This window comes from Megascapheus bottae, chromosome 1 (assembly GCF_031878675.1).
Source record: "Megascapheus bottae isolate mThoBot1 chromosome 1, mThoBot2.hap1, whole genome shotgun sequence".
NCBI classification, from domain to species: Eukaryota; Metazoa; Chordata; class Mammalia; order Rodentia; family Geomyidae; genus Megascapheus; species Megascapheus bottae.
Window position 1 is genome coordinate 55,223,561 of NC_143509.1, and position 24,358 is coordinate 55,247,918.

Genomic DNA, 24,358 nt, shown 5'->3' on the forward strand with positions numbered 1-24,358 from the left:
TGCTCCCACTCACCTGCTCAGCTCCTGCCCTCAGCCCAGCAAGTGTCCTCCGGCTCGGCACAGTGGCTCACACCTGTAATCCTAACTACGCAGGAGGCTGAGATCTAAGGATCGAGGTTCAAAGCCAGCCTAGGCTCGAAAGACCAGGAGACTTATCTCCAATTAATCACTACAAAACGGGAAGTGAGCCTGTGGCTCCAGGGGTATGGCAGCAGCCTTGAACTGAAGAGCTCAGGGACAACGCCCAGGCCCAGAGTTCAAACCCCATGACTCAGAAATAAAAGTGTCCTCTGCTTCTGTCAGGGGCACAATGCTTCCTCTCAGGAGGTGAGAAGTAAAAGCGGACTGAAAACTGAGGTCCTGGCTGCTCCGTGGTAGAGGGAGAGTCTTAGGGGGGAAACAAAACAAACAAAAAATGTGTCTCTATGGGAATGTGAATGTGGAAGTGGAAACTATTGAGGCATTGCCTCATTCATACTCCTGGGGTTGTAAGGGTTGCAGGAGGTCCTTCCTTAGTAATATCTAGGGGCCACAGGAACTAGATGAGTCTCTTGCTAGTAATTGTTGGGCAAGTCCTTCACCGGAAGGAAGCAAGTGGGTACCAGTAGCTTACACCTATAATCCTAGCTACTCAGGCGGCTGAGATCTGAGGTTGTGGTTTGAAGCCACCCTGAGAAGAAAAATCCGTGAGACTTTTTATCTCCAATTAACCACCAGAAAATGGGAAGCAGAGGTGTAGCTCAAAGTGGTAGAGCACTAGCTTTGAGCAGAAAAATTCAGAGACAGGTCTCAGGTCCTGAGTTCAAGCCTATGCCCAACAGAGAGCAGGGAGTGGGGTAGGTGTGATAGAGAAGTAGCCCCGTGGCCAGTGGTGGTGGAGTCCCTCAGTGGTGGAGTCTCTCAGTGGTGGAAGCTCAAGTTAAAAGCTGGAAAAAAAATACCATTTTGGTATTTTTTGGTAACTGTTGACACACATCTGCTCAGATAAATTCTCACTCTTTCTTCCACTAGCCTTGTTAGCAAGTTTCCAATTAACTACTCAAAAAATTGGAAGTGGCACTGTGGCTCAAAGTGGTAGAGCGTTCATCTTGAGCAAAAGAGCTCTGGGACAGTGCCCAGGCCCTGAGCTCAAGCCCCATGGCAGAAAAACAAAAGCAAAGCAAAAACCAAGATAAGGGCTGGGAGTTCGGCCTAGTGGTAGAGTGCATGCCTAGCATGCACAAAGACCGGGGTTCAATTCCTCAGTACCACATACATAGAAAAAAATGCCAGAAGTGGTGTTGCAGCTCTGATGGTAGAGCTCTAGCTTTGAGAAAATCCAAGGGTAAAGCTCAAGCCCTGAGCCCAAGCCCAGGACAGGCAAAAAAAAAAAAGCAAAAAGCCAAGATTAAATAATTGTGTTGTTAGCCTTTAGTCACTACAACTACAACAAAATTTATAAAGTAAGGTTTTTTGTTGTTGTTGTTGGGGTTTTTTTTGTAGGTCACATGGCTTGAACTTGGCTCAGCACTGTCCCTGAGTTCTTCAGCTCAAGGCTACTGCCCTACCCCTGGGCCTGGTATTGTCTCTGAGCTCTTCAGCTCAAGGATACTGCCCTATCCTTGAGCTAAGCCCCACTCCCACTTCCCTTTTTTTTTTTTTTGCCAGTCCTGGGCTTGAGCTCAGGGCCTGAGCACTGTCCTTGGACTTTCTCAAGGCCAGAGCTCTACCACTTGAGCCTCAGCACCACTTCTGGCTTTTTTCTATGTATGTGGTACCGAGGAATCGAACCCGGATCTTCATGCATGCTAGGCAAGCACTTTAACCACTAGGCCAAACTCCTGGCCCCCACTTCCCTTTTCTATAAGTTAATTGGAGATAAGAGTCTCAGGTCCTTTTGTGCTCTGGATGGCTTTGAACCTTGATTCTCAGATCTCAGCCTCCTGAGTAGCTAGGATTATAGGTGTGAGTCACCATGCCTGGTTTTCCTTTGGTTTAAAGCTTTAGGGGGTTCAGATCATGATTGAGTAGAATCATTTACATCCCATAGGGATGATGAAGGGAAATGGCCAGAAATGTGGTGGAGCAAAACTGCTTACATTATGTCCCCAAGAAACAAAAGAGAGACTGGGTGGGAAGTCCTTTGAAGCCAAGTCCACCATAATCTGAAGACCTTCCACCAGATTCCAACTAAAAGTCTCACCCCAATAAAGCATCCCTGGGGACCAAATCTTTAACACCTGAGGACCTGAGGGACATTTAGGGTTCAGCTTCTGGCAATGATGAAACTGTTTTCTCATATAGGTGTCCCTAGTGGGCTTCCTGTTCCTTTTGGGCTTGTACATCTCATCCCTGGCCTCCTGTATGGGGGGACTCTATGGCGCCCCCCGGATCCTACAGTGCATTGCCAGGGAGAAAGTGATTCCTGCACTTGCCAGTCTGGGGCAAGGGGTGAGTAATTTTCTATCTATCTATCTATCTATCTATCTATCTATCTATCTATCTATCTATTTATTTAGAAATATAAGACCCTTCGGTCTTGTACTCTGTACTCTGGATAAGACAAAGGGAAGTACAGAGGTAATGTTTTGTAGCCCCTCTATCCTTTGACTAGCTTGGACTAGGCCAGGTGTGGGGTTAGGTGTGGGGGATTAGATGAAGCTAGCTCTGGAATGGAAGTATCTTGTTCTCCAAGAACAGTGAAATGGTTCATCCCCTCTGTTAACAAAGACAAATTCAGGATCCTCTGAGTTTATCATACTCTCTGGACCTCACCGCTTTAATTCCCCCTCCAGGCTGCTGTGCTTGGCAGGTGGTATTTAATGGTTCCCCCACCCTGGCTCCAAGCTTCCTGTATACCATCATCCCATCACTCATGGTGCCTTAAGTGTTACTGAGTAGCTTGGTTGTGTCATGGCTGGGACAGAAATCAAGGGAAACTTTCCTGAAACCTAGGGAATGACAACAGAGAAATACACAGAGAATCCCATCCCTTTCAAAAGTATCAAAGGGTTCAACGATACTGAGATACCAGGCAGCTATGAAATGAAGATAGCAAAATAAAGTTCACTGAAAGCCAGGGGTAGGGAAAGGGAGCTGTCAATCTCTTCAAAATAGATGCTTGTGTGAATTGCCACCTGAAACTCCTTTAAACAATCAGCATAGACTGAAAAAAATAGTGGACAGTAATGTAAAGCAGGTTCTATCTGGGGTGTGGTTACTAGTAGGAGGGAAGGAGGAGGGCAAACATGGCAAAGGAGATGATGATGAGCAGAATACTTTATGTAGATGTGTGGAGGGGAAACAAGGAAGATTGTTGAACCTGGATTGGAAAGGGAGTGCCAGTTTCAAAATAAAATTTTAAAAAAGCCTGGAGTATAGCTGTCTAGCTCAGTGGAAGAGCACTTACTTAGCATCCGAAAAATACCATTTAATCCCCAAAAACAGAATTAAATAAGAAATTAAGTATCTGCAGTCCTAGTGATTGAGGAGGCTGAGAACTGAGGATAGAGATTTGAAGCCAGCCTGGGCAGACAAAATCATGAGATTTTTATCTCCAATTAACCAAGAAAAAAAGCCAGAAGTAGAGGTATGGCTCCAGTGATACTGCCAGCCTTGAGTGACAAAGCCTAGTGAGATCATGAGGTAATGGCACACACACACTCACCTTCCAAATCACCCCCTCCCATGAATTGTGACCACAGAGAATACCTGCTTTTCCATAGATAGCATTTCTCTTAGCCTCAGGCCAAAGGTCCTGTTTTATTGGTGTGTAAGACTTCTTTTGTCTGGAGGGAAGGTTTGCTTTAACAGGTTATTGGCTTGGTTTGTAAGGTTAATCTTTAGACACAAGACATATGGAACCCTTTCACTCTTGGTGGTGAAGAGTGGGGCAACAAGTAACATTAGAAAGGGATGTAAATGTTTTTTGCTCATGTAGTGAAAAATGGCCCCTCAAGTTACTGAGGTTTTCTTTTTTCTTTTTATTTATTTATTTTTGGTGGGTCGTGGGACTTGAACGCAGCCTGAGCTCTGTCACTGAGCTCTTCAGCTCAAGACTACGGCCCTACCCCTGGGTTTGGGTGTTGTCCCTGAGCCCTTCAGCTCAAGGGTACCACCCTATCCTTGAGCTAAGCCCCACTTCCCATTTTCTAGAGGTTAATTGGAGATGAGTCTCAGGTCCTTTTGTGCCCAGGCTGGTTTTGAGCCTTGATCCTCAGATCTCAGCCTCCTGAACAGCTAGGATTTTAGGTGTGAGCCACCATGCTCGGCTTCTTTTTTTGCTTTTGTTTGTTAGTCATGGAGCTTGAACTCTGGGCCTAGGTGCTGTCCCTGAACTCTTCAGGTCAAGGCTACTGCTCTACCTCTTGAGCCACAGTGCCACTTCCTGTTTTCTAGTGGTTTATTGGCAATAAGAGTCTCAGGGTGTTTAGTGCCCAGAGGCTGGCTTTGAACTGCAATCCTCAGATCTCAGCCTCCTGAATAATTAGGATTACTGGTGTGAGCCACCATGCCTGGTTGTTACTGAGATTTTTATTCCTTTAAAAAATGATAGCTTTCAGGCCAGGAGTGTAGCCGAGTGGTAAAGTGCTTCCTAGCATGCACAAAGAGCCGGGTTCGATTCCTCGGTACCACATAAATAGAAAAGCCAGAAGTGGTGCTGTGGCTCAAGTGGTAAAGCACTAGCCATGAGGAAAGCCCAAGGACAGTGCTCAGGCCCTGAGTTCAAGGCCCAGGACCGGCAAAAAAAAAAATTATCAGTTTAGCCAGGCACCGTAATCCTAGGTCTTTGTGCATGCTAGGCAAGCACTCTTCCACTAGGCCAAGCTCCCAGCCCCCAAATCACTTTATTTTTGAGACAAGGATGTCATTATATAGCCCAGTCTGATCATAGTCTGTCCCTCTTGTGTGATGGAATTATGGGCATACACTACCACAGTCAGCTTTGCAGTTCTTTTATTGTGAATTTATTTGAACATCTTTTACTGTATGCAAGATTGTGCTTTTTCCCCCTGTTATTAATAGAGTCATTGTTTTTTCAATGGAATTGTTAGGAAAATTAACTCTTTCTTATACATTCTATATAACTTTTTTGTTATGTACTATAAATATTTCTCCTAGCTTGTCACTTGTCTTTTTTTTTTTTTTTGTCAGTCCTGGGCTGAGCTCAGGGCCTGAGCACTGTCTTTGGGTTTTCTCAAGGCTAGAGCTCTACCACTTGAGCCACAGCACCATTTCCAGCTTTTTTTTTCTGTGTATGTGGTACCGAGGAATCAAACCTGGTCTTCGTGCATGCTAGGCAAGCACTAGGCCAAACTCCCAGCCCTCATTTGTCTTTTTTTTTTTTTTTTTTTTTTTTTGCCAGTCCTGGGCTTGAGCTCAGGGCCTGAGCACTGTCCTTGGACTTTCTCAAGGCTAGAGCTCTACCACTTGAGCCGCAGCACCACTTCTGGGTTTTTTTCTATATGTGGTACCGAGGAATCGAACCCGGGTCTTCATGCATGCTAGGCAAGCACTTTAACCACTAGGCTAAACTCCCGGTCCCCTCATTTGTCTTTAACTTTGGGAAACATTGTTGTGCCCTAAGGCTTTTTTTGTTGTTGTTGTCCAACACCGGGATTCAAATCCTTGATTTGACACTTTCGCTTGTTGGTTTATAGATGGCAAGCCATGTATAAACCATAATCCTCAGATCTCAGTTTCCTGAGATTACAAGCATGAGCCACAAGTACCTGGCTACAGTTAAGTTTTTTATTTTATTTTATTTATTTTTATTGTCAGGGTAATGTATACAGGGGTTACAGTTACATTCACCAGGTAGTAGGTGCCTTACTTCTCACACATGGATACTCCTCATGTTTTTGTCCCCGTTTCCCTCCCTCTGCCCCCTCCCAGTCATCTTGTTCCCCCTCCCACTACAAGTTTTATTAGCACTTTCTTTTTAGTGGGGGAAAAAAGAGAAAATTTTAAAAATGAGATTATTCAATATATAAAAAAGGGCATAAAAACCAATTGAAAAGTTTTCAGAACACCATGCTTAGAGCCTCCACCCAGAAACCCTGTGTGCTTCCACACACCACTCCGTAGCGCCTCCTGCGACAGCCTTTCCTCTCCTCCCACAGGCTCAGAGATCCTCATATCACTGCTTCAGCTTTAGATGTTGTCTGCACACTTTCTGGAAAGCATCAGGTAGTACATACTTAGGGATTACAGGACTGTGATCTCCATCACTACTGCGCTTTGCTGTTGTCACTCAGAAGTATTCACCAGCAACAAGCACCACCCAATGCTTTGTTCATGAACCCAAATGTAAATACCATGTAATTCTCAGGAATCATCAAAATTCTTCTTTTGATCCCCAGTAGCTTAAAAATGTAGAGCCATTCTTAGCTCACGACACATAAAGAACTCATATTTGGCCCAGCAGCCATAGTGTACAACCCATTCCTTAGTTCCTATCTCTGCCTCTCTTAAACATTTGTTGCCTGTTTTTGAACTTTAAACTCTGGGTGAGTATCCCCTATCTTAAATACTTGGACCCAGAGTGTCTCACATTTGGCTTTTTTGTAGTTTAGATTATTTTCTTATACATAATTAGAAATGCCGGGGATGGGATCCAAGTATGAATAAAATTGATTTACATTTCATATACAATTTTATTCAAATTAGCCTGAAGGTAATTTTATGCAACATTCTCCATAATTTCACACATGAAAAAAGTTTCATGTATGTGTGGGATTTTCTACTTGTCATACGTTGATAAGACTCACAAAGTCATATCACAAAGATAAAAACCTCACAAAATGTCAGATTTGGGAGCCTTTCCGATATGGAGTTTTGCACTGCAGTATTCAGACTGTGAACGGAAACACACCACGCCTTTGCATATGTGATGTTGGCTCCTGTGTGCACACTTCTTACTCGTCCTTCTGTTGGTGAGAGTCCTTGCTCTGGTTTGAAGCCGAGGCCTGCTTAAGGTAGTATTTGGAAGTTCTATGGCTGTGTGCAGAGCATAGTGTACCACCTGTGACCAGACTTCCTCCAGCCTGCATCCATTAGAGGCCTTGCTAAATGAAAGGGGGTATTCATCTATTTATTACGTAATGCCACATTCTTTTCAAAAATATAATTGTATTGTTATTATGAAGGTATGTACAGAAGGGTTATGAGTCCATGAGTCAGGTAATGAGTACACTTCTTCTTGGACAATGTCACCTCTTTCTTTGCTTTCCCTCAGTTTCCCTAACTGTGTCCCAACCACAAGTTGCAAAGTTCATTTTATACGTAGTGTATACTGAATACCATAACTACATTTGTTCACATGGATTCTTTTTTTTAAGGTAGTTATCCTGATTTACCTTCCTCTTGGCAGTGGACAAAACTTCCTGAACTTCTTTCTGTATTTTGCCAACACAGGATATAATCATACTAAAATTTGTACCAATCTGTGAGTGCCTCATGGTATCTTATTTTGGTGTTTGTTTACTTAGTGAGTGCTGGTATTCAGGGCCTCATATAGATCTTCTTTACTCAAGAATAGTGCTCTATCACTTACTTTTAGCTGTTTAGTGGTTAATTGGAGATCAAAGTCTCACACTTTCCTGACAAGGCTGGCAATTTTCAGATCTAAGCCACTGAGTAGCTATAGAGTTACAGGTATGAGCCACCAGTACCTGACTATGGCTTTAATTCATATTTCTCTAGTTACTATATGTCTATCTTTTCAAGTATCTAATGGTCTTCATTTCTAAAGTACTTATTCAAAACATTTATTTATTTTGCTTAAGGGCTGTCTTTTTCCAATTACTTTGTACGGTTATTAGTATAGTTTAGGGATCTTTTGTCCATTATGTGTATTGAAAATGTCTTTCTCCATTTTTTTTTTTTTTGCCAGCACTGGGTTTGAGCTCAGGGCCTGAGCACTGTCCTTGGACTTTCTCAAAGCTAGAACTCTACTACTTGAGCCTCAGCACCACTTCTGGCTTTTCTCTGTGTATGTGTTACTGAAGAATCGAAGGTCTTTGTGCGTGCACTCTACCACTAGGCCAAACTCCCGGCCCCTTTTTCCCCATGTTGTGCTTTATCTTTTCCTCCACCTCCACTTATCACCTCCTCCTTCTCCTCTTCCTCTTCCTCCTCCTCCTCCTCTTCCTCCTCCTCCTCTTCCTCTTTTTCTTCTTCTTCCTCTTTTTCTCCTTCTTCCTCTTTTTCTCCTTCCTCCTCCTCTTCTTCTTCTTCTTCTTCTTCTTCTTCTTCTTCTTCTTCTTCTTCTTCTTCTTCTTCTTCTTCTTCTCCTTCTCCTTCTCTTCCTCCTCCTCCTCTTCCTCCTCCTCCTCCTTCTTCTTCTTTTTTTGTATCTGTGTGTGGTTTTTTTTTTGGGGGGGTGTATCTTTTAGCAAAGAGAAGTTTATGTTGGTATCACTTCACAAACCATCCTTATCAAGTTCTGAGCCTGGACTAGCATTTTCTTCAGTGTGTCCAAGACCTTCCTTCAAAAAGTCACTTGAGAATTAACTTTATTTGTAGTAGTTTCATTGTTAGAACTTTTTTTTTTTTTTTTTTTTGACAATCATGGGGACTGGACTTAGGGCCTGAGCCCTGTCCTTGGGCTTTTCTCAAGTCTAGAGCTCTACCACTTGAGCCACAGCACTACTTCCAGCTTTTTTCTATGTATGTGGTACCAAGGAATTGAACCCAGGTCTTCCTGCATGCTAGGCAAGAATCTACCATGAGGCCAAATTCCTGGTCCCTACAATTTTTTATATAGTTCAAATGAGTATATCCCAAAATGTAATTGAGACACAATAAAAGTGCCTCTTTTTTTTTTCTTCTTCCCCACCCCCTCCCTCTTCTTCTCAGCCTCCTTTCCACATTCTTGAAACAAAAAGGATAGAACTAAGAGGTGAATAATGTCAGATTCAGGGGTTATATCTTTATAGTTTCTAGAAGTGGTAATTCTTTTTTTTTTGGTTGTTGTTGGTGGTGGTCATGGAGGTTGAATTCAGGGCCTGGGCATTGTCCTTGAGCTCTTTTGTTCAAAGCTAGTGCTCTACCACTTTGAGCCACAGTGCCACTTCCTGCTTTCTGGTGGTTAACTGGAGATAAGGTTTCATGGATTTTCCAGACCAGTCTTTGAACTGTGATCCTCAGCTTCCTGAGTATCTAGGATTTCAGGAGTGAGTCACTAGCATCCTGCTGGCAGTTCACACCTTCCCTGCCCCTCCCCCACCACTCTGTCCATCCAAAGGTCACCTATCCCCTTTTCCACCAAGACTGGGTAGGTGAGTATGCACAGGAGTCTGTGCAGATGTGCACTTTGTTTTTTTGGTGCAAGTCCTGGGACTTGAACTCAGGGTCTGGGTGCTGTCTTTTAGTTTTACTACTCAAGGCTGGCACTCTATCACTTGAGCCACAGCTCCACTTCTGGCTTTTTTGATGGTTAATTGGACATGATAACTTCTTTTGGATTTTTCTGTCTAGGTTGGCTTTGAACTATGATCCCTACATTTCAGCTTTCGAGTAGCTAGGATTACAGGCCTGAGCTAATTAGCACCTGGCAGATGTGCAGATTTATAATCAGAACCCTACCTCCCCTCTAGTCACCAGTGACTTTGTGGTCCTTCCAGGCTCTACCATTCTGTATGTATGTAGTTGCGGAATCAATTTTGCGTCTATTTGATTTCCAAGGCTGGTATGCATACATATTCAAAAACAAAAGGAGCAACTATTTGGGAAGTCAAAGCTCTCCAGAGCTGTTCAAGTTGATAGTTAAAAATACAGCTACCACACATGATCTCTGTGGAGGCTCTGTGCATCCCCGGTGCTGGCTTGCTAGGTATCCTGGAACTCTGCTCGCACATGAACCTGTGTGCTGGATGTCCTTATCTTAAGTAGACAGATGAGCACCTCATAGGGAAAAGTGGGCGAGCCATTCGTTATGAGTTGAGTTTTCTATCATAGAAATTCTTAAACTTCAGAAATATTCCTTTGAACATTACTTTTGTTTCTGCAGAGAGGGCCAAATAAAACACCTGTAGCAGCCATCTGCCTGACCAGCGTGGTGACCTTGGCCTTTGTCCTTGTGGGTCAGGTGAATGTGCTGGCACCCATCGTCACTGTCAACTTCATGATGACGTACATAGCGGTGGACTACTCTTACTTCTCCCTGTCCATGGGTGGCTGCAGCTTCCCTCAGGGACCCAAGCCAGGGCTCAGAGAGAGCTCAGAACATCTCCACTGCTCTGAGCATCTGCTGTTGGAGAAAGCTCCCAAGTATGACTCTGGAAGTGTGTCTGAGGGCACTCTGCTCGAATTCACCAAGGACATGGATCAGCTTCTCCACCTGAACAGAACACTTGAGAGTAGCCAGGCTCAACTGGGAGGGGATAATAAGATGCCAGAGAATCAGAAGAGGAAAAGTAAGAAGGCCATCAAACAAACCCTACAAGAAAGCTTTCTCTTGGATGTCAAGTCCTCTCCTTCCTTCCCTGTAGACAACTCTAGTGTGTCACCCATTCCTTCTTGGGAAGGGCCAGAGCCCTACCAGAACAAGCAGGCTCCCAGGAACAAAGGAACTTGTCTTGAAGAAGAACCTGGCCAGCAGCCTGAGCCTGAGCTGTGCAGCCAGACCAGGACGAGCAGAGGTGAGTGTTTTGGAATCACACAAGCTGCCTTTGAGTTCCTGTGGCCACTGGTTGGCTCACCTACCTGATCAAACAGTGTTTTTACACCAGAGATTCTCCCTTTCTTCAGTCCTGGATTGTGTGCGTGCGTGCGATATGTGGTGTGTGTGTGTGTGTGTGTGTGTGTGTGTGTGTGTGTGTGTGTCTGTGTCTGTGTCTGTGTCTGTGTCTGTGTCTGTGTGTGTTCTTAACGTCTTGAATTCAGGACCTGGGCCTGTCCCTGAACTTTTTTGTTCAAGGCTAGTCCTCTACCACCTGAGCCACAGCTTTATTTCAGGCTTTTTGTCATTTGATAAGAGTTAAATTCTTAGGGATTTTGCTGCCTGAGATGGCTTCAAATTGCAATCCTTAGATCTCATCCTCCTGAGCAGTTGGGATTACTGGCCAGAGCCACTGGTGCCAATAAGTCCTACAACATTTTGTTGTCGATCATAAATGAAGAGGGTGGAAAATTATACAATTCAGTTTATAGCACATACACAAACACATACACACTTGTCAGGCTTTTAGTTCTTTTATGTAGATAACCAAGAGTAGGATTGCTAGATCAGCTAAGGATAGATTCTGACCAGGGCCTTTTTCTCCTTGATTTATTTCATACTGCTGTGTTTTGCTAAAGCACATATAGCATCTTGCTAAGAAAGGAATAAGTATATATTTAAGTCTTTTGAGTTCTGAAAATTTCTAGTCTCACATTTGGTTTTTAGTTGAATGTAAAGCATTGTTGAAAATAGTTGGTCCATAGGGCCAGGAGTGTAGCCTAGTGACAGAATGCTTGTCTAGCTTGCACGAAGCCCTGGGTTCCATTCCTTGGTGCCACAGTTAAGAAAAGGCTGGAAATGATGCTGTGGCTCAAGTGGCAGAGCTCTAGCCCTGAGCAAAAAGGACAAAGCCCAGGCCCTGAGTTCAAGCCCTAGGACTGGCAAACAACAACAACAAAAAAATTAAAAACAATGACCCCAAACCAAACAACAAACAAAAAGTATGTACACAATTGTCACAGCTACATTGTATGCGACTTGGAAATTACTGGAAAGCAGTTAAGCATCAACATAGTGAAATATCATGTAGATGTAAACACCATTTTGTACAACACACATCTTCAGTTTTTACATGCTATTTAGAATGATTTATTCTTCTAAAAATATAGAGAAGATTTTTCAGAGATGGTTTCTTATTGACTTTAAGTAATCTGTATAAAAGTACTTAAATTAAACCAGGAGCTGCTGACTCATTCCTGTAATTCTAGCTCTCAGGAGGCTGAGATTGAGGATCAGTATTCAAAGCCACCAGGGAGGAATGCCAATGAGACTCTTAACGTCAATTAACCAGTAAAAAGCCAGAAGTGGGGGTGTGGCTCAAGTGGTAGAGTGCCACTCATGAGGAAAAAAGTGAGAATGTGAGGCCCTGAATTCCAACCTCAGTACAGATACCAATTTTAAGTTAATAATATGCATTATTTATTATTTTATGTGTTTACCATAAATAATGCCTAGATTTATTGATTGATTGATTGTTTCATAACTATGGGCTAGACAATGTGAATTGGTAATAATTGTCACTAGTATTTCCAGCTTAAGAAATTATCCCCTTAAGCCAGGCGCATTTACTCATGCTTATAATCCTAACTACTCAGGAGGCTGAGATCTGAGGATCAAGGTTTAAAGTCAGCCCGGGCACAAAAGGACCTGAGACTCTTATCTCCAGTTAACCTCTAGAAAACTGAAAGTGCGGCTTGGCTCAGGGTAGGGCTGTAGCCCTGAGCTGAAGAGCTCAGAGACAGCACCCAGGCTGAGTTCAAGCCCCAAACCCACAAAAAAAGAAAAAAGAAAAAAAAAAAAGAAAAGAAAAGAAATTATCTCCTTAGCTGAGTGCAGTTGCTCATGCCTGTAATCCTAGCTACTCAGCTACTCAGGAGGCTGAGATCAAAGATCACGGTTCAAAGCCAATCTGTTCATGAGACTCATCTCCAATTAACCACAGACCACTGTGGCTCAGGGATAGGGTGGTGGCCTTGAGCTCAAGAGCTAAGGGACATGGGGCCGGGAGTTTGGCCTAGTGGTTAAAGTGCTTGCCTAGCATGCATGAAGACCCGGGTTCAATTCCTCAGTACCACATACATAGAAAAAAGCCAGAAGTGGTGCTGAGGCTCAAGTGGTAGAGCTCTAGCCTTGAGAAAGTCCAAGGACAGTGCTCAGGCCCTGAGCTCAAGCCCAGGACTGGCAAAAAAAAAAAAAAAAAAAAAGAGCTAAGGGACAGCGCCCAGGCCCAGTGTTCAAGTCCCATGACCAACAACAACAACAAAAAAGAAAAAGAAAAAGAAAAAGAAAAGAAATTATCCCTTTCCTCAGCAGGTGTATAAATGTTGTTTCTTCTAGCAAAATCCTTCAAGAGGAAACTGTTCTTTCATTCAGTTTGTAAGGATATTGGAACCATAGCCACTCTGAATTATGAATAATCTCCAGCCTCTGTTGTTGTCCCTAGGCAATGTCATTAAGGATCCATTTTCAAATTCTTCCTGCCATGTATAAAAGTACATTGTTTTTTCGGGAAAGACAAACTCTTCCTACTGTTCCTTCTGAAGTTTCACTGGTGACAGACAGATAGACAGACAGACAGACAGACAGACAGACACACACACACACACACACACACACACACACACACACACACACTTGAGCTCCTCTGGTTTTGATGGAGTTATATCTTAATAAAACCCATTGCAAATTGAAGGTGTGCTAAGTTAACAGTGCGTTGCTGGTGACTACAGCTTAGCAACACAAGACCTGTGGAATGTCTGTTGTTTGTCTGATGACTGTGGGGTGACTGGGAGTCATGGCTTGTTGCCACTGCCCAGTATCACAAGAAAATATCAGATCCATGGTGCTAGCCTAAGACCGGAATCCACACAAAGAGAGAGGTACAATGTCTACTCACTGTCTATCACTTTTGCACCTGCATAAACTGGGAAAAACTAAGTGGAAACATCCAAAAATCTGGGACCATGTTGAACCCCAACTGAAGTTGTAAAAAGGGTGAACTTCACAATGGATGATGCTGGGTGCTGGTGGCTGATGCCTATAATCCTAGCTACTCAGCAGACTGAGATCTGACCATCATGTTTCAAATCTAGCCCAGGAATGAAAGTCCATGAGGCACCAGAAACCCATAAGCGGCACAGTGGTTCATGTGGTAGAGCACTAGCCTTGAGCTGACAGTGCACAGGAGCATATTTCAAGTCCCACAACTGACAAAAACAAAAAAGGCTGGGAGTTTGGCCTAGTGTTGGAGTGCCTGCCTAGCCTTCATGAAAACCCGGGTTGTATTCCTCAGTACCACATACATAGAAAAAGCTGGAAATGGTGCTGTGGCTCAAGTGATAGAGCTCTAGCCTTGAGAAAGCTCAAGGAAAGTGCCCAGGCTCCAGGAACAGCAAAACAAAACAAAACAAAACAAAAACATTTGATGAATCTTAGGCAAAAATACAAGTTTTTAACCAATAGTGTTCTTAACAATCAAAAGAGCAACTCTCTCATTATGACTATGATGAAAAAAGTGACTCACCCATTGAGTCTGTTAAACTTAGAAAATTTAATCAATGACAATCATAACAGAATTCCTTTTTGAGGTGGGGGGGGATCATGGGGCTTGAACTCTGGGCCTTGGTGCTGTCTCTGAGCAATCTTTAGCTCAAGCCTACCACCCTACCCCTGGAACCACAGCCCCACTTCCCATTTTCTAGTTTTCTAGTGATTAATTAAAGATAAGAGTCTCTCACTCTTTAGTCTCTTTAGTGCCCGGCCTGGCTTTGAACCCTGATCCTCAGATCTCAGCCTCCTGAGTAGCTAGGATTACAGGCATGAACCACCATGCCTGCTGATAAGAAGTCTTTTCTGTCATGGGTCTTACATTCTAATATGGGAAATTACATAAGAAATAAGAAAATAAGGGGTAGGAGTTTGACCTAGTGGTAGAGTGCTTGCCTAGCATGCAGGAAGACTCAGGTTCGATTCCTTGGTACCACATACATAGAAAAAGCCAGAAGTAAAAAGAAAGAAAGAAAAGAAAGGGAGAGAGAGAGAGAGAGAGAGAGAGAGAGAGAGAGAGAGAGAGAGAGAGAGAGAGAGAGAGAAGGAGGAAGGAGGAAAGAGAAAGAAAGAAAGAAAGAAAGAAAGAAAGAAAGAAAGAAAGAAAGAAAGAAAGAAAGAAAGAAAGAAAGAAAGCCAGAAGTGGTGCTTTGGCTCAAGTGATAGAGCTCTAACCTTGAGAAAGCCCAAGGATAGTGCTCAGGCCCTGAGTTCAAGTCCCAGGATTGGCAGGAAAAAGGGGGAAAAAAAGAAAGAAAAAATGACTAGAGGATCCCAGCTGAATTCCAAGGCTCAACCCAGCAGAAGCAGATGAAATTGGGAAGAAAAGACTGTCTTAAGACAGGATCAAGACACAGAGCAAGTAGAAAAGTCTAGGCAGAGGAGATGGCTTGTTTATTATGGTTTGATGGAAGCAAGTCTTTGGTACTGGAGAGGAGAGAGTTAAAAAAGCTGTCAGAAATAGTTCCTGAGCAATACATTATGACAGTTTTATGTTGAAATGATATATAAACTTACAGCAAAGTTAATACAACATACCATTTGTTTAAATCACCACAGTGGTGTTTGTGGTGATTAGACCACATTATTAAACCATCTGTATGCATTTTCATGGTTAGATTGAGCAAGTCTGGATTGGGTAAGCTGAGAAAGCAGAGACAACTAAAACATCATATGGCTTTGAGGCACTCTGGTGTGCTGAAATTAATGGAGGGTGAGGTAGGCACATGCATGTGTTTGCAGCCAGATCTTGCTTTTCCCCTCAGCCCTCTCAACTGCCAAAAGAAGAAATCAGAGTAGAAGTTCTCTCTCCCTCTTCCTCCCTCAACAGCTTCAGGTCTATTACCTGAGATAAGGCTAATCTGAGCTGCCCTTTACAGTTAGCGATGAAAGCTACCTTGCAGTAGACAAAAGCCAACTCCACTTTTCATTCTAGTGGCTGTCTAATTCCACCATTCTCTGAACATCAAGTTCCCACAAACAACAAATCTAGACAGATGTACTGCAGGCTTTGAGAGAGCTTCATCTTTACACAGCTGGCTTTTCAATCCTTGGCTAGTGGACCAAGAGCTAAGAATTGTCTTTAGGCTGAATTACAAAATCAAGAGAGAGGAGCTAATAGGTAGTTGTTCATTAAAAAAAAAAAGCACAAAAAACCCAGAAGAAAGTTGATCATCAAAGATTTGGATAATTTACTTTTTAGATTTCTTCCTGAAATCCAGACTCCAGGAACAAGAGATCCAGAGGAGATCAATTTCTTCCTACACCCGAATATGTAACCCATGGGTCTCTCTGTTAGGGGTAAGTAACTTTGTCTCAGTTGTCACTGAGATATAATTCAGGTATTGGTATGAGTGATTTGATAAGGAAGAGATCTTAATTAGGAACACTGTGATTAATTTGCTTGCTGTATTAGAATTTAAATGAGACTACATCTTTAAATTTTATGTTTAATAAACCTTATTTTAATCTTATTTAATTCTTAAATAATTTTATCTGATAACCTTTGGGTTATCAAATTTCATGCTAATTTGTTGCTTTGGGAAGAGAATTTGATAAATTGTCTGCTTATTAGGTATGTTTTTGTTATTGTTTGTCATGGGGCTTGGACCTAGGGCACTGTCCCTGAGCTTTTTTGCTCAAGGCTAGTGCTCTACCACAGCTTTACTTTTGATTTTTGGGTGGTTAATTGGAGTTAAGAGTCTCACATACTTTTCTGCCCAGGCTGGCTTTGAATCATGATCCCCAGATCTCGGCCTCCTGAGTAGCTAGGATTCCTGGCATGGGCATCAGAATCTGGCTATTAAGTAGTTTTGATTAAAGTTACTTGTTATACAGACTTCAGTTATGCAGACTTTTAACACAGAATAGAAGTTGAAGACAGAGTTTGGGTTTTTTGTTTTTGTTTTTTTTCAGTCATGGGGCTTGAACTCTGAGCCTGGGCACTGTCCCTGAGCTCTTCAGCTTAAAGCGACTGCCTTACCCCTTGAGCCACAGCACCAGTTCTAGTTTTCTAGTGGTTAATTGGAGATAAGAATCTCATGGTGTTTAGTGCCCGGGCTGGCTTTGAACCTGGATCCTCATATCTCAGCCTCTTGAGTAGCTAGGATTAGAGGCGTGAGCCACCTTGCCCAGCTAAGGCCATAGTCTTGTATTATGTTTCCCGTGCAGGAAACCATTAGGTGACTTGCCCTTCCTATGTGTTTGCACAGGCTGTTGGATCTCTCCTCATCATACTTGTGACTCAATGGGTCTATACCCTGGTCAGCATTGGTGTTGCTGCCATCGTGTATTTCTACATTGGCCAGGCCAGTCCAGGGCTATACCTTGGTAAGTGGCTGAACCATTTTTCCATCATTCCTTTTTCTCTGTAGGTTTTGTTGGAAATTTTTGTTTTGAACACAATGTAAGTGTCAGTGCTGACGAAGCAATGTGTAAATCACATTTCTAAGTAGCTTGTATTCTAGGAAGAGGAGAAATATGATATAACATAAATAGTGAAGATGAAAAATAAGTTTATCATAAGGTTGTTAGACATAGAGAAGTAAAATGAATGACAACAAGAGCACAGGGCCAAAAGGGAGGAAATACATGGTTGAAATGAAATATACAGTTTTAAATTTCTAATTATATTTGTGAAATAATGTATCACTTGAAGGTAGGTTATGGTGAATTTAAAATATATAGACTATAAATCCTATTATAACCACTCAAGAGGATAGTGAAGAATGACAGCCAATAAGGCAATCAAGGAGTTGAAGTGAAAGGGAAAAAAAATACTCCAATCAAAATAAGATAGAAAAAGAGTAAAAATAATGCTAGATATTTGCACAAACAGAAAACAAACAGGCTATAGTGGAACATATATGTAAGTCTAGCCTTGGGAAACCCAGACAGAAGGCTCATGAGCTTGACACTAGCCTGGGCTACATGATGCATTTAGATCAGCTAGCCTACACATAGCAAGTCCTTGTCTGAAACACAAACACACCTAAATGACAGAGGGTGGGGGGAGGAAGGAAAGGGGGGAGGGAGAGGGAAAGATGAGTTGCTATTGTTTGCTTTGGTTTTGTTTTAATCTATAGCCCACTCTGGCCTTGAACGAGCAATCCATGCCTTGGACCACCAAGGCAAGGGGAACTAAAAGGCATATGTCATTATACTAGACAAAAAAGATGGTTATATGAATCTTACCATATCAAATAAATGTAGGTAATCTACCCAACTAAATCACACCCAACTAAATGGCAAGGATGTCAGTGCAGTAAAAATGTGTGATCCACTGGGTGCTAGTGGCTCACACCTGTAATCCTAGTTACTTAGGAGGCTGAGGTCTGAGGATCACTGAAGTCAGCCTTACCGAAAAGTCCATGAGACTCTCCTTTCCTCCCCCCTTCCACCCCTTCCCCTTTCTCTGTCAATCCTGGGACTTGAACTGTGCGTGTTGTCTCTGAGCTCCTCAGCTCCAGGCTAGTGCTCTACCACTTGGATCCCCAGTACCACTTCTGGTTTTCTGGTGGTTAATTGGAGACAAGTCTCATGGGCTTTCATAACCTGGCTGGCTTTGAACTGTGATCCTCAGATCTCAGCCGCTTGAGTAGCTAGGATTAAAGGCGTGAAGCACCGGTACCCAGCTTGGCTCTATTAACATAGAACAGACTTCAGAAAATCTTCAGATAAAGAGAATCATTTTATAAAGATGAAGTGAAAAATTCATCAACAGGACTAATAAATTTTAACAGCAGTGAAAAATTCATCAAGAAGACTAAGAAGTCTTAACACATACTTAAAAGCAGAGCTCTGAAATACTTGAAGCAAATTCAGACAGAACTGCAAGAAGAAATAGAAAAGTTTATCACAGCCAGATATTTCAAGGCCTTTGTCCCACTAGTGGATACAAGGATGCATAAAATCAGTAAGGCTATGCAAGCCTGGCCTCGAGAGCATTTATAGAAGAACACTGTCCCCAACAACAGAAGAACATATTTTTCAGAGTTACCGAGGGAAAATTTACAGAATAGACCATAGTGCAAAACTTTTTTTTTATTTTTTTTCCAGTTCTGGGGCTTGAACTCAGGGCCTGGGCACTGTCCTTGGACACTTTTTACTCAACTCAAGTCTAGTGTCCTGCCAGTTGAACCACAGCACCACTTCTGGCTTTTTTCTATGTATATGGTACAGAGGAATTGAACCCAGGGCTTCATGCATGCTAGGCAAGCACTCTACCACTAGGCTAAACTCCCGGCTCTAAAACATTTTTCTTTTTTTTGCCAGTCCTGAGCATTGTCCTTGGACTTTCTCAAAGCTAGAGCTCTACCACTTGAGCCTCAGCACCATTTCCGGCTTTTTTCTATGTATGTGTGTTGGGGGCCAAGTAACCCCATGTCTAATAACTTTCTGCTGAGACCTGTAGTAGGGGTAAACACGTGGACTTTTGTTCTGCCCACCTTTTGTGCTGATAGGCTAAGGCACCACGGAATATAAGGAGGAGGGATTTGAGGAATAGAGAGAGAGATTTTCCTGCCTTGATGAAGCTGCGTGGCATCTCTATTCATGCCCAGGGAAAAAAGGCTGAGTAAGGGAGGACAAAGGCCCTCTCCTCTCGAGGCTCTTCCTGGTCGGGGCGTGTTTTCCCTATCCCTCCTGCTGATCGAGAGGGACCGGGGAAGAAGGACCCCGACATATGTGGTACCAAGGAATCAAACCCAAGTCTTCGTGCATGCAAGGCAAGCCCTCTACAACTAGGTCAAACTCCCCGCCCTCTAAAACATTTTTGTAAAGAGCCTCAGTAAGTTCAAAAGTATTCAGGTTAATTGAAGAATAAAATAGTTCTCTGACCAAAGAAGGAAGTAATTAGAAATAAGTAACAAAAATACTGAAAAATCCTCAAATATAGGTGCCAAAGAACACTGGACAACTAAGAACCCTGAAGAACACTCAATGAACTGCAGAAACTGATAACCCCTGGTTCAGTGGAAAAAAATCAAATTACAAGTTATTTCTACCTGAATGAAAATGAAACATATTGAAATTGTGAGATGCAAGTTAGCTTACCATTAAATGTTTAAATTACCAAGCAGAGTTCTCCAATCAATGGCCCCAGCTTTAAACTTAAGGTATTATAAAAAGAAGAGTGAATTAAACCCTCCAAAAAGAAGAAAACAAAATAAAAATCATGACAGAAATGAATAAAATATAAAATGGAAAAAAATGGGAATACCGATGGGGAAAAATTATTGTTTTTATGGTTAAAAAAATTGGCAAGGCAACAGTAGGCAAATTGAGTGAGATTAGAATTGAATAATGAGAATAATTTTGGCACACTCTGAACTAGAGAGGTGGTCTCTATTTGTCCAGTCCTCATATGATTTAGACCAGGGAAAATATTGGTTTGATGTGTGAGAATTTGAAAGAAAACAATATTGTGGTTATTGTATCTGGATTATTGGGTCAATATATTGATAGACATTGAAGCTGGGTCAAAGGCATGTCCATGGTGAGTTGTTTGCTATATCTGGGAATTAGTTAGATCCTCTAAAGATCAAGGTCTGAAATGTCAGAGGATCAAGAATACAGAAGATGTGAAGATTGTGGTTCAAATCCAGCCCAGTCATTAAAGAATGTGAGACTCTTATCTCCAATTAATCTCTAGAAAATGGGAAGTGGCACTGTGGCTCAGGGGTAGGGCTGTAGCCTTGAGCTGAAGAGCTCAGGGGCAGCGCCCAGGCCCAAAGTTCAAGCCCCATGACCCAATCCAAGATTGAAGGGCTGTTTGTAGCCAGGGTCTTTTAACTGCATCGAAACATGGAGGAACACATGACATGGCAGGGAGAGAGGAAAAAGAAGAGGGAGGGAGAAAGTGGAACAGAAAGGAGAAGGAAAGGGAGAGGGATAAGAAGAGAGAAGAGAGTTGACCTCGTCCTTCACTCTAGTGGTAACTGACATGTTCTTAGAATAACAGCATTAATTCCTTCATGGGGATTAATAACTTAAAAACCTCTGCCTTGAACATTGTTACATTGTGGACTCAGTTCCCAGCACATGAATTTTCGAACACGTTCAAACCATAACACATCATTTAATGTTTATTTTCCTCAAAAGTAGAGCTGTTTTGAAAATACATTAGAGAACCTATTTGAGAAAGTTCTGTGGTTCAGCTTAGAGTTGTTTTAAATCTAAATTATATGAACCAGAACAATATTAGTATACCAGAATTAGAACCAGCTTGATGTATATTTTTTGTAAGGTTTTTTTTTTTGTTTTTTTGTTTTTGTTTTTTTGGCCAGTCCTGGGCTTGAGCTCAGAGTCTGAGCATTGTCCTTGGACTTTATTTTGCTCCAAGGCTAGCACTCTACCACTTGAGCCTCAGCGCCACTTCCAGCTTTTTTTCGATGTATATGGTACTGAGGAATCAAACCCAGGTCTTCGTGCATGCTAGGCAAGCACTCTACCACTAGGCCAAACTCCCAGCCCTTGATGTATATTTTTGAAGGAAATCTACTCCAATACTTAAAGCTGCATGGATTAAAAACAATGGTTTTATGAAAATAATCTAGGAGAGGCCCTTATACCAGCTAGTTTCATGGGTTGAATGTGTTTTGTGGTGTGTGTGTGTGTGTGTGTGTGTGTGTGTGTGTGTGTGTGTGTGTGTGTGTGTTTATGGTCATGGGGCTTGAACTCAGGGCCTGGGCCTTGTCCCTGAGCTTTTCAGCTCAAGGCTCCTGCCCTACCCTTGAGCCACAGTGCCACTTCCCATTTTCTAGAGATTAATGGGAGATAAGAGTCTCAGGTCCTTTTGTGCCCTAGATGGCTTTGAACTGTGACCCTCAGATCTCAGCCTCCTGAGTAGCTAGGATTACAGGTGTGAGCCACCTCACTCAGCTGGGTTGAAAGTATTTTAATTGACATAGTGATTACATCAATGTTTATTTGTGAGATTTTAATTGTTTGGGTTTTTTTTTTTTTTTGCTAGAAATAAATCCGATTTTAAGAAATTTAAGTTTCCCAGAAACCTGGTTCCATAAAGTATGAAATAAAATTACAGGCCAATGCTCAACCAACATTTATATAATTTAGAATCTAAATGGAATCAGTCCGTAAAAATGTAACATTTTAATGTACATTTTACTTTCTGATTTCTGACAGTATATATTGATTCTCTAAATACATTAGAAATCTTTTCTTCGCAATTGCAGATAGAGTAAATCTAAAATTTATGTCTCCTTTAGTAAGAACCTTAAATGAAACTGAGTAAACATGCTGTCAGCTTCATATGTTGAACATGATCAAATCAATTTCTTTCTTTCCTTTTTTCTTCTTTTTCCTTAAGTCTCCAGCACTTGAGCTGCAGCTCCACTTCCTGCCTTTTGCTGGTTGATTGGAGACAGGCATCTCCTCAGTCTCTCCTGTCTGGGATGCCTTAACTGGGATCCTCAGATCTCAGCTTCTGAGTAGCTACGATTATAGGATTATAGGGATGAGCCACTAGTGCTTGGTTTAAAAAATTTTTTTGGTGTGTTGTTTGGTGTTGGTACTGGGGCTTGAACTCAGGGCCTGAGCACTGTTCTTAAGCTTTTGTTGCTCAGGGGTAACATTCTACCACTCAAATCTCCATCTCCAGCTTTTATGGTGATTATTTGGAGATAAGAGTCTCTGGAGCATGCACGAAGCACACACACACACACACACACACACACACACACACACACACACACACACACACACACACACACACACAGAGAGAAAAAGCCGGAAGTGGTGCTGTGGCTTAGTAGCCCTGAGAAAGCCCAAGGATAGTATCCAGGCTCTGAGTTCAAGCAAGACTGGCAAAAACAGAAAAGAGTCTCACAGATTTTCCTTGCCCTGGCTAGCTTTGACTCAGAGCTAAAATTATAGGGATGACCATCAATACCCAATTCAAAAAACTTTTTTTTTTTTACTATATTTGTGTGTTTAATTTAGAGAAAAGATTTTCTAAAATTGTATTTATTTTTTCTAAAGCTATTGTATAAAGTGGGTTGTTGATTTTTTTTTAAATAAGGGTTTTTTTCCTTTTTTTTTTTTTTTTTTTTGCCAGTCCTGGGCTTGTGCTCAAAGGCTTGAGCACTGTCCTTGGACTTTCTCAAGGCTAGCGCTCTACCACTTGAGCCTCATCATCACTTCCGGCTTTTTTCTAGGAATTGAACCTAAGTCTTTGTGCATGCTAGGCAAGCACTCTACCACTAGGCCAGACTCTTGGCCCGGTTTTTTTCCTTTTTTAAAAAATTAATAATTTCCATTCAAATCAGCAAGTCTGATATTAGGATCATTTGGCCAATATTAATAACAACCTCATTTTACACTTCACCTCTAACAATTCTACATGTTAAACTATTTGATTGGCTTAATACTGTTGAAAACTTCCTTCCTGTGAGATTTATAAGGATAAAAGCAACCATATTTCTTCTCTTAGAGCCTGTGTTCCAATGGGGGATTTAATACCATGTGTTTGATACAAGTGTGAATCTAAGAATTAATATCATTGCAATTTTTGTATGGGTCATGGGGCTTGAACTCTGGCCCTGGGTGTTGTCCCTGAGCATATCAGCTCAAAGCTACTGCCCTAATCCTTGAGCCACAGCCCTACTTCCCCTTTTTTTAGTGATTAATTGGCAATAAGAATCTCATGGTCTTTAGTGCTGGGGCTGGCTTTGAACCAGGATCCTCAGATCTCAGTCTCCTGAGTAGCTAGGATTACAGGTATGAGCCACTGCATCCAGCTCATCACATTATTTTAAATTACTAAAATAGAAGTTTTCTGTTAGTTTGTTTTTTGCCAGTTCTGGGGCTTGAACTCATGGCCTGGGCACTGTCCTTGGACACTTTTTGCTCAAGGCTAGCATTCTGCCTCTTGAGCCACAGCACCACTTCTGGCTTTTTCTATGTGTGTGGTTCTGGGTAATCGAATCCAGGGCTTTGTACATTCTCTGTAAGCACTCTACTACTGGGCCACAATCCCAGCCCCAAAATAGAAGGTTTTTCTTTGTTTGTTTGTTTTTAATAGCACTTTATTCAGTCTCTTTCTTGAAATTTTTGGAATTAAAAATTGGGGGGAGCGGGGAGGCTGGGCAATGGTAGCTCATAATTCTAGTCTATAATTCTAGTTACTCAGGATAAGAATTAAGGTTCAGAGAGCTGGACAGGGTAGCTCAGGACCTGAGACTCTTATCTCCAGTTAACCTCTAGAAAACGGGGAAGTGGGGCTTGGTTCAAGGGATAGGGCGGTAGCCTTGAGCTGAAGAACTCAGTTCAAGCCCCATGACCCACAAAAATGTGGGTCATGGATACAAAATGGATACAAAAAATGGACATAAAAAAGTGGTAGATATAAACAATGAAATTCTACATAGCCAATAGATAAGATAAAATAATGGCATTCACAGGAAAGTGGATGAAATTAGAGCAAGTTATGTTGAGTGAGATAAGGCGAAAGGAACCAAAAAAATGCATGGAATCCTTAATATATGGATATTAGATCCAAACAATACAAGAGCGATGACTCAATATTTGGGTACTTAAGGTTATGGACATAGTCTTGGAGTTATAAACATAACTATATAGACATAAAAATCT

At 42.1% G+C, this 24,358-nt stretch overlaps 1 protein-coding gene across 1 annotated transcript in view; it reads left to right on the top strand.

The window, feature by feature from the left end:
• Slc12a8 (solute carrier family 12 member 8) overlaps positions 1-24,358 on the top strand; it is a 120,040-nt gene that overhangs the window by 91,015 nt on the left and 4,667 nt on the right. The window contains exons 9-12 of the mRNA XM_090332207.1: positions 2,284-2,430; positions 9,992-10,622; positions 15,951-16,048; positions 16,960-17,077. Of these exons, the coding sequence (XP_090188333.1) occupies positions 2,284-2,430; positions 9,992-10,622; positions 15,951-16,048; positions 16,960-17,077 (994 nt within the window). The remainder of the gene's footprint in view (positions 1-2,283; positions 2,431-9,991; positions 10,623-15,950; positions 16,049-16,959; positions 17,078-24,358) is intronic.